The following is a 13,723-nucleotide window of genomic DNA, read 5'->3' as shown; positions in this document are numbered from 1 at the left end:
GTGGGCGTGAACGATTCCTGATCCGAATTTCCCTTTAAAAGAACCCCAATTCGCAACTGCAGTCATTGCACTCCGTTCAACGAAAGTTTCCTGTGGGCCTTGTACTTGCTTTAATCATGTCGGGACGTGGTAAAGGTGGTGGAAAGGTTCGTGGAAAGGCAAAGTCTCGTTCTTCTCGTGCTGGACTGCAGTTTCCTGTGAGTCGTTTACACAAGCTTCTCCGCAAAGGCAACTACGCCAAGCACATCGGTTCCGGTGCTCCAATCTATCTGGCCGCTGTGCTTGAGTACTTGTGCGCGGAGATCCTGGAGCTCGCTGGCAACGCGGCCCGAGATAACAAGAAAAAGCGCATCATCCCGCGCCATTTGCAGCTCGCCATCCGCAACGATGAGGAGTTGAACAAACTGTTGGGCGGCGTGACGATCGCGCAAGGTGGTGTCCTGCCGAACATCCAAGCCGTGCTGCTCCCCAAGAAAACTCAGGGCAAGTAAACGGCTTCGCCTCGCACAAGGCCTTCCGGCTCTCCAACAACGGCTCTTTTCAGAGCCACTCAAACCTTTCGGAAATCAGCATCAGTGATACATGATCCTCGAGTTGCAGCAGAAACAGTAGATAAGTTTAAATTGGAATTCGGCAGCGACCTGGAAGTTATGGAGGGGTATAGGGATGTTATCAGGAATTTAGGTAGTTTGAGTGTTCATGGGTGATTGTGTGCATGTGTACGGAGCGCTGTTGGTGGGGATCTCATCAAGGGGTGTTTAGTGTGTTTTTAATCCAAGACAGTCTTCGAACATGGTCCCTCCCCTAAAAGGAAACAAAAACAATTGGCATTTTTATTTTGATCTGGTGTTGAGTGGCGCAGCCATGATGCACTGAACGTCCTCCTGCAGCTCCTTTCCTTGTGTGGAGGGAAGCAAACGTGAGATCAAGTGAAGAGCAAAAGGACTTGGTGCACATGCGCGAATGGAGGTCGAAGTGAAAGGTACGAAAAGCTTTCGCCCAGCAGTCACCTTGCCCTTCCCCCACCAGGCACCTTGCCCTTCCCCCACCAGGCACCTTGCCCTTCCCCCACCAGGCACCTTGCCCTTCCCCCACCAGGCACCTTCCAACGGTACGAAATCCGACCCTCCAACTCACAGAGCATTCCAATAACAAGCAAAACATCATCCTCATGGAAGTGTTGTGCACACTAGGGTAATACACCAAGTACCATTTTAAATTGTGAGTGGCTTTTAAAATGGCAATGGAATTGTCAAAGTGGTACTTGCTGCAAGTCGGCCGGGATTCAAACCACCGACCTTCCAAACACTGCACATGATACCACAAAGTCTGTTTAAGATATTCAGTAGAGAAGTCAATGGAAAGCAATTTGTATATATTTGACGTGGGTCTTGGCAAGGGGGGGGTTGTGTGGTTGATGGATGTTTTTAACCAAGCCTATGCCTCCTCCCCGAGAGGAAACCCCCCCCCGCCAAAATATTTATTTAATTCATTAAAAACTTTTTTTCTCTCCATTTTCTTCCTTGGATCTTGTGTACATTGGTTGGTGTGGTGTGTTCGTGCAGGCATGGGCTGAATGGCCTCAACCTGTGTAAGATTTCCTTGTTATTGTAATATTTTTTTTATAAAGACTAGTACGTGCCCGTACGTGCATGTTTATCTCTATAATTTATCGAGAAAGAAAGAATACAGTAAGTCGTCACTATCTGGCAGTCCATATGTTGTAACCTCTCTTCCCCATCGGCCACGCCTACGCAGCAACATGTCCTGTCATTGGTTTGGTAAATAAATGGCCATAACTTGGAAATCACTTGTCCGATTAATATCAAACCTTGAAAAGGCACAAACTCAGGTCCCCAGCAATATATCTGGCAAGTTTCAATTAGACTGGACCAGTGGTTGTCGAGAAACAGTGGTCACACACACACACACACACACAGATTGCTGGAATTATAGATCGATGATTGGAAAACACATCAAATCAGCTTTAAAACGGATGAACAATCACGACCATTGTCGTTTACTATCGTTCAACTAACCTAACTAATTGACCACCTTACACATCACAAACGCACCCAAAGAGGGACACGAAGATCAAAGGTTGCACTCTGTTAAAGAACCATCTGAGTGGCTCTGAAAAGAGCCGTTTGTGGGTGGATGAACCCGAGGAGCGCGGGGTGCGAGTCCGAGCTCACTTGGAGCTCGTGTACTTGGTCACGGCCTTCGTGCCTTCGGACACGGCGTGCTTGGCCAACTCCCCGGGAAGGAGCAGACGAACCGCCGTCTGGATCTCCCGCGACGTGATGGTCGAGCGCTTGTTGTAATGCGCCAGACGAGACGCCTCGGACGCGATGCGCTCGAAGATGTCATTGACGAACGAATTCATGATGCTCATCGCTTTGGACGAAACACCCGTGTCGGGGTGAACTTGCTTCAGAACCTTGTAGATGTAAATGGCGTAGCTCTCCTTTCTGCGGGAACGCCGTTTACCTGGAGCTCTTCGCGTTGCCTTGGAAGCGGCTTTCTTTGAACCTTTCTTCGCCGCAACTTGCTTGGAAGGTTCTGTAGGCATTTTGAGTAAAAATCGAAACACCAAAAACCAAAAGCTGAATCAGTTGGTAAAACAGTGGATACACTTGGCAGCGAGTCCCTTTTATAAAGGGTTCATATGCAAATTTGTGGATCACAGAGGGTTTTGAGGCGGGGCCACAGAACCTGACGCGCAGCCATTGGATGTTTGAAAAGTGGGCGTGAACGATTCCTGATCCGAATTCCCCTTCAAAAGAATACAATTCGCAACCATTGGTACAACATTCAATCAGGTTTTTCAGAGATACGCTGTTGTGTTCAAGTCATGTCAGGACGTGGTAAAGGCGGCGGCGGAGGGAAGACTCGTGCCAAGGCGAAGTCTCGCTCTTCCCGTGCTGGACTGCAGTTTCCCGTGGGTCGTGTCCACAGACATCTCCGCAAAGGAAACTACGCCGAGCGTATCGGTGCCGGCGCTCCGGTCTATCTGGCCGCCGTGCTCGAGTACTTGTCCGCGGAGATCCTGGAGCTCGCTGGCAACGCGGCCCGAGATAACAAGAAAACGCGCATCATCCCGCGCCATTTGCAGCTCGCCATCCGCAACGATGAGGAATTGAACAAACTGTTGGGCGGCGTGACGATCGCGCAAGGTGGTGTCCTGCCGAACATCCAAGCCGTGCTACTCCCCAAGAAAACTCAGGGCAAGTAAACGGCTTCGCCTCACACAAGGCCTTCCGGCTCTCCAACAACGGCTCTTTTCAGAGCCACTCAAACCTTCCCGAAATCGGCATCAACGATACACAATTCGCGTTATACACTAAACTCAGCGCTGTGTCTTGACATGATCTTGTAGAATCAGTAAGTAGCGAAATCTGGAGTGAAATTTGAAAATGTTGAGGAATAACCGGTTCTTTGAAACGGAGGAGTGTATTTATTTCAGGAAGGCTGTGTTCCCACCTTCTCCGTATTCAGCGAAGTGATGGGTGGGATTTGTTTGTCATGTTACTCCTCTGACCTCCCAAAGTTAATTGTGACGGTTACCCATATCATTGGTGAGAGCTCTGATCATCAAATACGGTATCAGAGGCAAAAAAATATATGTAATTCTTTCCATGATCGATAAGATCGGCGAAGGAGTCATGTGACTTCTTGAAAAACCAAACACAGTACAAACAGCCGATACATCGCTTTAACGGCAAATGTACTGCTCATCTCACAACATAGTCAGACTCTCAAGGGTGAAATAATAGTTTGTAGAAAAAAAAAAAGGTTACCACCTGTGCTAACTTATCGAAATGTACACCTTGCGAAAATTACAGCACAAGCAATTGTGATAAGTATACCTACAGAGTTGTTGAGAGAGTGTTCGGATTGCCTAACAATCTTTTTCACATGGTTAACTATATGTTGGCTACTAAAGAGTTGGAACACCAAAGAATTTACAAGTTCTGGTCTTTGATGGGGAAAAAATTCAATATTGTCCACCCAAAAGCATTGCAATAATATTGTTGCGGCCACAGGTACCGAGACACCAGTTTGTCACTCAGGGGGATTAATCCCTGGTTGTCCTCGGTCGAGCCGGACCTGGGTCCACCGCTCACATTTTAAACGTGGTACGGTGGGTTGTTTTTGGAACCACGAACACCACCCAGTCAACCACGAGTTCCAGTGTTCATCGTCTAATTATTACGTTTAACTAGAGGTCATGTGGTTACCTGAGCGGGGAGCACGCCCTCGGCAAAGCACCAATATTATCTGATTCGATTTTAATGAGGGCGGCCGAGCGTTTTAACCGCCGGTGCGTGCCGACGATTTTTCGGTCGAATCCGTGGTAATTACTTCCCAGTCTCTCAGTTCGAACAATGCAAGACCAATGCAAGGAAAGGACAAACACGGACAGGTTGGAAATCGACAAATAATTTATTAATAATAAAATAAATAAATAACAAGATCTTTTTATTTGCTGAGGTAAATAAATGAATTAATCTCAAAACAAAATCAATTAAAATGCCAGGAAAGAGACAAAGAGCAGATGCTTATCGGGAGTTGAGACGTGACCCCCCAACCCCAATTGAGACGTGACCCCTTTGAGCCGTGGCGGAAAGGCGGCGGGGTCATGTAATGGGTAATGAGGGAGTCGTTCCCTGACTCTCCTTCCAATGAGCCAAAGAAGCAGGCCATATTGGGATTTAAGAAATTTTGATTGAAAATTGTACCGAAAGTGATTGCAAATTGAGACTGACAGAAGGGATAAGAGTGGCACGAGTGGATTTGGGTGATTATTGAAAAACAAGCGGTGGAGACATCACAGGCAGAGCGTTAAACACACCTGAAACAAGTGGATGACAAAGAGTGGCTTGTTTGAGGAAGGATTGAAATGCCTGGTTGGAACCATGCAGAGGTTCCATGGGGCTGGTGAAGAAATTTTGATGTCTTCTTTAAATTGTTGGAAATGGGCGATTGAGGCAGTTTGGAGGAGGACGACGGACGTGGTGAAAAATTGATTGGGGTTTGATTAAAAAGTGTACCAGTTAAATTTGATGACCAAGTGGTATCCGAGGGACTGGTGTGTTTTTGTTTTCTCATAAAAGTGAAAGGTGTTGGATGTTGTGGACTGGGTGTGTGTGGCACTGTGAGATGAATGACTAAAGTGTTTGGGTGAATGACGTGATTGTGCGAATGAGGAGAGTGAGTGTGAACAACGTTCCCTGTCGGTAGGAGTCTTCTCACCAAGTTAGTGTAGGTTAGGGGGACTTGGAGGATTTTACATGGATTATAGCTGCTGTTCCATTGTGCAGGCGAACTGCGAGGGGTAGGTGCAGGCCAAGGTATGGGGATACTGGCTGGGAGTGTGACATGGTATTGGAAGTTGGTGAATCGGGAAATAGGGCAGCAGGGCTTTGGGGGGTTCCTGGCAGGTGAAGGCTGTCAGAGGTGCCAGGACAGCACGGTAGGTTCAGTGCCAGGAGAGCACGGTAGGTTCAGTGCCAGGAGAGCACGGTAGGTTCAGTGCCAGGAGAGCACAGTGTAGGTGCTCTGAGAGCACAGTATGGGTGCTATGAGAGCACAGTGTGGGTGCTAGGAGGGCACAGTATGGGGGCGAGAGAGAGCTATCCCTTAGTTAGGAGTGCCAGAAGCACGCTCAAGTGAACCCCGACGTCGCTGGGTGTCCTCCACTCCTGATTGGAAGCAGGCAAAGAGGCCTAGTAGAAGTCACACTCCCCAGCCAGCGAGTTATGCCTGGCACCACCAAATGGAAAAAGACAAATAAGGGCCTTGCCCAGGTTTAATAGAATGGAGCAGTGTGCCAGGTCGGGAAAAATGGGTCATTAGGATCATTCAAGCCATAGCAGGGTTTGTTGCATTGTCTCGAGCTAAAAGTGAATGGTTAGGTTCGATGGACTCTCCTCCGCACCATTCATGTGTGACACCTGGTACGAGTAGTGTTGATGGGAAAATTTGTTCGCAAGGGCCAGGCTCGGTCACCCTCTCCAAGTGCCAGAGAGGTGCCTGTTTCGCATTTAACGAGCGGCCCTTGCGTGCGCGTCTTCGTGTAGGGAATCTGGCGTGGAAACGCTCCGTATGGAATTCAACAAGGCCTCGTGGATGGCTAAAATGGCGGCGAGTGTTGTTTGAATTCGGCAAACAGGGGTCCACATGCGAGCGCATGTGCGAAGCTCCACGTGCTGCATGCCGCATGTTCTGTTCACGGAACGCGCGGAGCGGGTTTCCGGGGCGATAAGCTCGGGCTGGCCTGCACGGGAAACCGCGCCGGTTTGGTGTGCGAGTGACGTCATCGGCACGGACCTCGCAGCGCGAGTTACGGGCGAACGGCGCACGTTGTCCCGTGTTTGGAATCCCTCGAAAGCGGGTGCTCGACAGGGCGACGACAAGGCTTTGATTATCGCCAAATGGAAGGGACGAGCGAGTGTGCCGTAGACCACCGCCTTGGCAGTGATAAAAAAAGAAAAAAAAGCCTCGCTCAAAGTACACGGCCCACCCAGGATGTGGCAAGCATCCTCGCTTGGGCATAAGAGCACTTGTTAGCGGGATGGGTTTAGCATTAGTTAGACCGGCCTCATGGGGGCATGAGCCGTCCTCCATGGGGCCCGTGGACTAGTTAGTGGGAAAGTAGTTTCGATTTAGAATGAGAAATGGATTTCGGGAGACACGGACAGACATGGAATGTGTCGTGGGGATGTAGATTAGCTACGTTGAGTTAAAAGGAACCTGCATTAAAATAAGGGACAACGAGGGAGCACGAGATAGTTAGGGGAACATAGAGCGTGAATTGAAAAATAAAAGAGAAAGAAACGAAAGGAATACAATGAGTGAATGTGGGACAGTGGGCCCAAGAGTGTGAATGGAGCGAATGTGGAATGCATGGTGCGAATGAATAAGTGGGGGGAGGAGTGCATCCCACCCAAGTGACCCCAGGGTCAGTGTAATTAGTGGGTTAGCTAAATTTACCAAAAGGAGGTCGTTTTGTTGTTGTTGGTGTGGGAAGAAGGCACGAAACCCATTTGGAGGGTGCAAGAGTCCATGGACCGGCTGGGAGCGTGGCTGTTGAAATGTGAGTGTCGAGTGGAGGGCACCCCGGGCACCGGACTAGTCGGCCAGAGTCTGCCAAGGGTCCAAGGGACTGGGATAGTATAGTGGGCACGGGTGACCCACGGAACGGGACCCGAAGCGCCAAAATGCCATGTGGGCATCGGAGGGGGACAATGCCGGGAAGGGCAACCCCCCACGTTCATAGGGAGCAAGTAGGCTCGGAGACAACTTCAGGGCCCGGGTATGCCATGGAGTCCGACAGATGGGAATCCCTGCCAAGTGAGCCACGCTGCCTAGCCATGAAATTGTGCAAGGGCACAAGTGAAAATTTGAGGGCAAGGCCCAAATTGGTAATGCACACCAACACAGGCGACGAGAATCATGGTTTTTAGAACCAATAGTTTAAAGTGACAGGCGTATTGAAAATCCCCGGGCTAGTTTAAAGTTAGGAAATGTACCCCTTCGCACCATCCATCCGTTCACTCTGTGGGCCGCTGGACCCACCTTGGTAAGATGGCTGAATTATGTGGGAGGCCATTCTGAGGTTTTGTTGGGCCTCGAGACAGGATGCTAGCCTCTTCCCTATTCCCCTCCAAAATAGGAACGTAGGGGTTGGGAGTTGATTGACAGGATAGATTAGCCGGACAACGACAGAAAAGGGGTGAGGGAGACGAAATTATAAAAAATTAAAAAATTAAAAAAATAATAAAAAGGGGCTAAATTTTGTTGTATTCTTGTCGCAAACAAAGGGAGTGGGTATGGACAAAGACAGGCAAAGATGATAGGTTGGGAGGGGGACCATAGGTTAGGCTCGAGCCCGTTGCCAGAGCGGCCGGCACCACCGCACTCCCTCCACAAACTTCACGGAACGAGACCAGAGGCCGGCTAGCTTCAGATGCCGGCCTGTTGTGCTACAGTTGCTGGTCCGCATTGCTTTGCCTTGCCATGCCTCGTTGCCTGCCTTTGCCATAATCCCATGCCTGCTCGCCCTATTTGCATTGCCCCTGTGTCACCATCACCATGTGCGCCAGGACCATCTCCTTCAGTGTGTTTGCAAGGACTGCCCTGCAGGCAGCCTCACCACAGGACTGCATTGCGCAGCCCGTGCATCGTTGTCATTCCATTCACTGAGCCAGAGACTGCATTGAGCAGCCTGGCCACCTCTTCTTGCATAAAGGCCACTTCAAATGGCCTGTGGGATGGTGCGTGGCCTGCCGTGTTAGGTTGAGTTGCCTTCAGCAGCTGGGGGTATGGAAAGAAAAAGAGAAGAAGGTTCATTGAACAACTCAAGGGGGACCTTTTGAGCAGGCCATGAGGACGACTGACCTTCAGCTGCTGTGCACTCCCCACACACACAAACTGTTAACATTGTTGTGCCTTTTCCCCACAGATGGCAGGTCCTGGGCCATGGTTAGTGTAAATATTAGTTAAGATTGTAAATAAGTTTAACCCACCTGTTGTTTGTGTTAGTGCCGGCAATGTAGTTAAGTTGTTCGAGTGAGTCTGTTAGTTTAGTTACGCAGCGTACTAGGTTATTTATTTTGGGACATGTATGAAAAAATGTCGCACTCAAGGATCTGCAGGAATAATGTACTTGGGGAGAACTTACACATGCTGGTCACACGCAAATTTGACTACTCGGGATGAGTCTGTAAAAAGGGAGGGGGTAGTGTTGCGAATCTGGAAGCCATGAACACACAACAGCCAGGTCTTATTGGTCAGTTATATCGTTAAGTATGTGTTTCTAGTTAGGGTCCCATCCCTACTCTAATGGGAATTAAATGTTCGTGCGCTGCAGAGTTATTTTGATAGTTAGGATTTTTTACATCCCTTACTTACAACTACAACAACACCTTTGTTCCATCCTGACGCCATAATGTCTGCGGTGGGCGGAGTTCAAGGTGGAACCTCGCGGCGGTTTTCGTCCAATCGGGGTGATGCGAGCAAGGTTGCCGTCCTTCGACCTGTTGTCGAAACTGTTAAGTGCCTGTGTTCCTTGTACATTATTTGCCCTGCTGTAGTCGTGATAACTCTGCTCTTGTGTGTTCCCTCCCCCCCCCCCCCCATTGTAAATAAATATCCATTTTGTTGAATGTATCGGCTCGTTTCTGTGTTTCTTTCATTGTCTTAGCACGGTGCGTGCTGGGAAATTGGTAAGTGGCGAATTGTGCATTTGGACTGGTGCGGCTCTGGTAACTCTGCTTGGCTACGCTGGATCTGAGCCGTTACCCACGACTCGGATCGGACAGAGTCGGCCGAGGGTATGGTTTTCCCGGTAGTTGGACGGCGTGAGTACTTCGGCAAATTGGAGTTCGACAAGTGGACCCTACCTCATTGGCTACCACGGTCCTGTAAGGGACCCATGCCTCTTGGAGTTCTCCGAGAAGCACAATCTAGATTCCAGATGTTCGGTAGAGCCGACTCTACTGCTCCACCTAGCGGTTGAGCTCGCCGCCGACACCCAGCCCCACAACAATACTATGTCCACTGCCTTTCCCTCATCCACCCAACCAAACACTGCTTAACAGAACTCGAAAAGATTTGTTTCAACAGTAACTACCTTTAGTGAACCAATGCTGACTACCTTTAATTAGTTTGTATTTATTTAAATGGTTCCTCATCTGGTCCTTAATTAATGTCTCCAACACCTTCCCCATAACTTACTGATGTCAAACTAACAGGTCTATAGTTGCCTAATTCTTCTCTGGATCCTTTCTTAAATAATGGTGTTACATTTGTTACTCTCCAATCCTCCGGTACCTGTCCTGACTCCAGTGAGTTCAAGGTGTGCTTCGATTGAAATTGAATACATTTTAATTTCCAACCTCCTTTGACAATTCTCCGTTTCCTTCAGTGAGTGCAAAGTGAATGTGCATTGAGGAAATGTTGAAGTGCGCATGCGCGAAGGGAGGAGAGCTTCGTTGCCGCTCCTCCTCCACTCTGAGCAGACCATTCACCCCGTCCCACCCACAGGCGACGCCCATCACCAAATAACGAAGTCAAAGTGCAAAGGGCAATCATGTCGAGCTATGTACCAATACAAAGCCTCGGTGCCACCAAGGTGAACATGTGGACACACGAATATTCATCGTTTGGTTTATTTTGTTTTGAACTCAAACCTTGGCACCAAGTGTGCTTGTGGTGAAGGAGGAAACTATCTCGGAAAGGAGTGAAGCTGTTATCGCAAAGGGAGGGAATCACGAAGCCGGCTATCCGTCGTCTTGCCCGTCGTGGAGGGTGAAGCGCATCTCGGGTCTCATGTACGAGGAAACCCGCGGAGTTCTCAAGGTGTTCCTGGAGAATGTTATCCGCGACGCCGTCACCTACACCGAGCATGCCAAGCGGAAGACCGTCACCGCCATGGACGTGGTGTACGCCTTGAAACGCCAGGGCCGGACTCTACGGTTTCGGTGGTTAAACATTCGGGTGGTGGTTTTCCTCAGCAGCGACAACAAAAACGGCTTTCAGAGCCACCAACTCGTTCATAAGACACAATTATATGTTTTATGAATTCCACAGCACAAGAAATAAATAAATAAATATGTTCCCTCACGAGGTCGTTCAACCCAGGAGGAAGCAACGAGGTCCGTGAGTGAAACTCCGCGCTCCGATTCCAGTTCGGTATAATTCGAACCATCGACCTTCCAAACACGTTTACCTTCGATCCACTAACCCAACAACTTATTAACCACCTTTACACACCACACCCGAACATCAAAGGTTGTACTCTGTTAAAGAACCATTTGAGTGGCTCTGAAAAGAGCCGTTTGTGGATGAACCCGAGGAGCGCGGGGTGCGAGTCCGAGCTCACTTGGAGCTCGTGTACTTGGTCACGGCCTTCGTGCCTTCGGACACGGCGTGCTTGGCCAACTCCCCGGGAAGGAGCAGACGAACCGCCGTCTGGATCTCCCGCGACGTGATGGTCGAGCGCTTGTTGTAATGCGCCAGACGAGACGCCTCGGACGCGATGCGCTCGAAGATGTCATTGACGAACGAATTCATGATGCTCATCGCTTTGGACGAAACACCCGTGTCGGGGTGAACTTGCTTCAGAACCTTGTAGATGTAAATGGCGTAGCTCTCCTTTCTGCGAGAACGCCGCTTGCCGGGACCCTTTCGAGTCGCCTTAGAAACGGCTTTCTTCGAACCTTTCTTCGCCGCCACTTGCTTGGGAGGATCCGCGGGCATGATGAGCGTCGATCGAACCGACAACCAAAAGGTGAATCTGCACAGAAACTGTGAGAACACTGAATCGAGTCCGTCTTATAAAGGGGTTCATATGCAAATTTGTGGATCACAGAGGGTTTGGAGGCGGGGCCACAGAACCTGACACGCAGCCATTGGATGGTTGAAAAGTGGGCGTGAACGATTCCTGATCCGACTTCCACTCCAAAATGAACTCGATTCGCAAACATTGGGCACGATATTCAGGAAGATGTCTTCGATCTCAATTACTGTGTACAAATTGTGTGCGGTACGTGGTAAGTGTGGTGGAAAACAAATACACCAAAGCGGGGCAAGATGAAGCACTCATCCGTAAAACCAAACAATAGGGTGACTGCATTTGGGCAGAACATCCGCCATTTCGTGAGTGACTTCACGGCGCTTCATGACCACGACGGGGCTGACGTGCTGACTCGCTGAATACTGAAATCGAGCGTTTTCTTTTCCTTTTTAGTGAAAAGGGGAAAAGAATATCAAAAGAAAATATTTTTTATTTTTTATTTTTCTTATTCTTATTCTCTGATGCTGATTGTCCTCTTGTTAGAGTCTCCCAGTTCACATCACCCAACTCTCTCCTCATACCCTCAACGTTTGCCTTCCTTAAATCTAATAGCCTTACCCAACTCTCCTGAACTCGAACCCTTAACAGAATCTTTGCGCACACACACACACACACACACACACACACACACACACACACACACACACACACACACACACACACACACACACACACACACACACACACACACACACAAACACAAACACAAACACAAACACACACACACACACACACACACACACACACACACACACACACACACACACACACACAATGTTATGGTCACTTTATCCTCAATGCTCCCTGACCTCTAGCTCCTCCACCATATTGGGTTCGTTACTCAAAAAGGAGGTCAAACACTGCACTCCCCCTCGTGGGCTTATCCACAAACTGGGTTAAAAAACAATCTTGGACTAAATCTAGGAAATCCTCATCTGCTCTGCTCTTTCCCTGTTCCTGGACCCAATCTATCCCTAGCAAGTTAAAATCCCACACAATCAATACTCTTCCCTTACCTGCTTACCACATACCCTTTTGAATTCTTCATGTGCTCCTCCTCCCTCCTCTTCCCTCACACAAGGAGTCCAATAAAAGCATCCTACCAGTATCCTATTGTTTTTACAATCTCTAATCTCCACTCATACAGAATCCTCCTTATATAAGTGTTGCCCCTTTCTCTTAATGCAATGCTGTCTTTTACCCAGATTGCTGCTCCTCCCCCTATTTTATGCTTCCTGTCACACCGCTACACATTGTAGCCTTGCAATCCTGTCCTCCAGTTACTCTCCTCCTTTAACCATGTCTCCCTTACTGTAACTATATTGTACTTCTCTCATCTCTACCCATAAAAAGTACATTCAAAGTTCACTACCCCCAAGCTAAAAAAATAAATAACATATCCTCCAGCAAGCGACATCACCAGGGTGCCTTGGCGCCTGGCCATGCCACTATACAGCACATGGAGACAGAATTGGGAAGGAGTGGTGTGCAATAATTTATTAATTGCAAAAATAAAATAAATAAATAATAATCGTAAAATTATTAATTTCTCAATCAATTGGCTGATAGCATACCAAAATTACCACGGTTTCATCCAAATCTGTAACTTTTTGAAAATTAATTAATCAAAACATGAATAATAATTCATCGATTCATTGATTCATGAATAAATCAAAAATACCCTTAATAGCCAAATCACTTGTTCACCGTCATGCCCAAATATCAGCTTCCAAGCTCAAAAGGTGCCTGATATATGACTATTGCCCAGATGAGAAAGAAAATAAATAAGTAATTAATAAATCAATTAATTGATAAAGCAAAAAAAAACAAAAAACTACCTTTTTTGCCAAAGAACATCGTCGCTTTTGTCCCCAAATTTCAGCTTCCTAACTTAAAGGATGGCTGAGATATCACCCAGACAAACAAGAAAACAAGCAGTCATAGACTGGTACTTATGAAATCGGCAACTTGACTTCTGACCTTGTCTAATAAAAGCTGTCTCTAGAGAAGGTCACGACTCAAACCAGAAGTTTCTACAATGATTCTGTACCAAACCATCAAAAATCGAATGTTTTGGATGTTTGACCTCACTGTGACCTTGATCTTTGACCGATTTTGACCAAAATCTAATCAGCGCTAGCCACCACCCTCCTGAATCACGTGGTGTAATTTGACATTGGTAGCTTCTTCCGTTCTCGAGTTATCATTTTTTGGATGTTTGACCTCACTGTGACCTTGACCTTTGACCGATTTCGACCAAAATCTAATCAGCACTAGCCATCACCCTCCTGAATCACGTGGTGTAATTTGACATTGGTAGCTTCTTCCGTTCTCGAGTTATCTGTACCAAACCATCAAAAA

General features: G+C 48.0%; 4 protein-coding genes across 4 annotated transcripts; 2 read left to right on the top strand and 2 right to left on the bottom strand.

The window, feature by feature from the left end:
* Window positions 1-80: 80 nt before the first annotated feature.
* LOC147018544 (histone H2A) lies at window positions 81-1,647 on the top strand. The gene has a single exon (XM_085898312.1). The coding sequence runs from the start codon at window positions 117-119 to the stop codon at window positions 489-491; it is 375 nt and encodes a 124-aa protein (XP_085754438.1). The 5' UTR covers window positions 81-116; the 3' UTR covers window positions 492-1,647.
* Window positions 1,648-2,094: 447 nt separating this feature from the next.
* On the bottom strand, window positions 2,095-2,632 carry LOC147018543 (histone H2B 3-like). Its single transcript, XM_085898311.1, has one exon. The coding sequence runs from the start codon at window positions 2,570-2,572 to the stop codon at window positions 2,192-2,194; it is 381 nt and encodes a 126-aa protein (XP_085754437.1). The 5' UTR covers window positions 2,573-2,632; the 3' UTR covers window positions 2,095-2,191.
* Window positions 2,633-2,796: 164 nt separating this feature from the next.
* LOC147018542 (histone H2A-like) lies at window positions 2,797-4,441 on the top strand. Its single transcript, XM_085898309.1, has one exon. The coding sequence runs from the start codon at window positions 2,855-2,857 to the stop codon at window positions 3,233-3,235; it is 381 nt and encodes a 126-aa protein (XP_085754435.1). The 5' UTR covers window positions 2,797-2,854; the 3' UTR covers window positions 3,236-4,441.
* Window positions 4,442-9,130: 4,689 nt separating this feature from the next.
* LOC147018541 (histone H2B 3-like) lies at window positions 9,131-11,324 on the bottom strand. The gene has a single exon (XM_085898310.1). It carries the CDS (start codon window positions 11,263-11,265, stop codon window positions 10,885-10,887), a length of 381 nt encoding a protein of 126 aa, XP_085754436.1. The 5' UTR covers window positions 11,266-11,324; the 3' UTR covers window positions 9,131-10,884.
* Window positions 11,325-13,723: the final 2,399 nt, after the last annotated feature.

Source organism: Eptatretus burgeri, chromosome 10 (genome assembly GCF_056783735.1).
Source record: "Eptatretus burgeri isolate ZD-2024b chromosome 10, Ebu_testis_v1, whole genome shotgun sequence".
Lineage (NCBI taxonomy): Eukaryota > Metazoa > Chordata > Myxini > Myxiniformes > Myxinidae > Eptatretus > Eptatretus burgeri.
This window is presented reverse-complemented; position numbering and strand designations above follow the sequence as displayed.

What these genes read in the sequence shown, in the direction of transcription:
- LOC147018544 (XM_085898312.1), top strand. Translation starts at nt 117, where the DNA reads ATGTCGGGACGTGGTAAAGGTGGTGGAAAGGTTCGTGGAAAGGCAAAG.
- LOC147018543 (XM_085898311.1), bottom strand. Translation starts at nt 2,572, where the DNA reads ATGCCTACAGAACCTTCCAAGCAAGTTGCGGCGAAGAAAGGTTCAAAG.
- LOC147018542 (XM_085898309.1), top strand. Translation starts at nt 2,855, where the DNA reads ATGTCAGGACGTGGTAAAGGCGGCGGCGGAGGGAAGACTCGTGCCAAG.
- LOC147018541 (XM_085898310.1), bottom strand. Translation starts at nt 11,265, where the DNA reads ATGCCCGCGGATCCTCCCAAGCAAGTGGCGGCGAAGAAAGGTTCGAAG.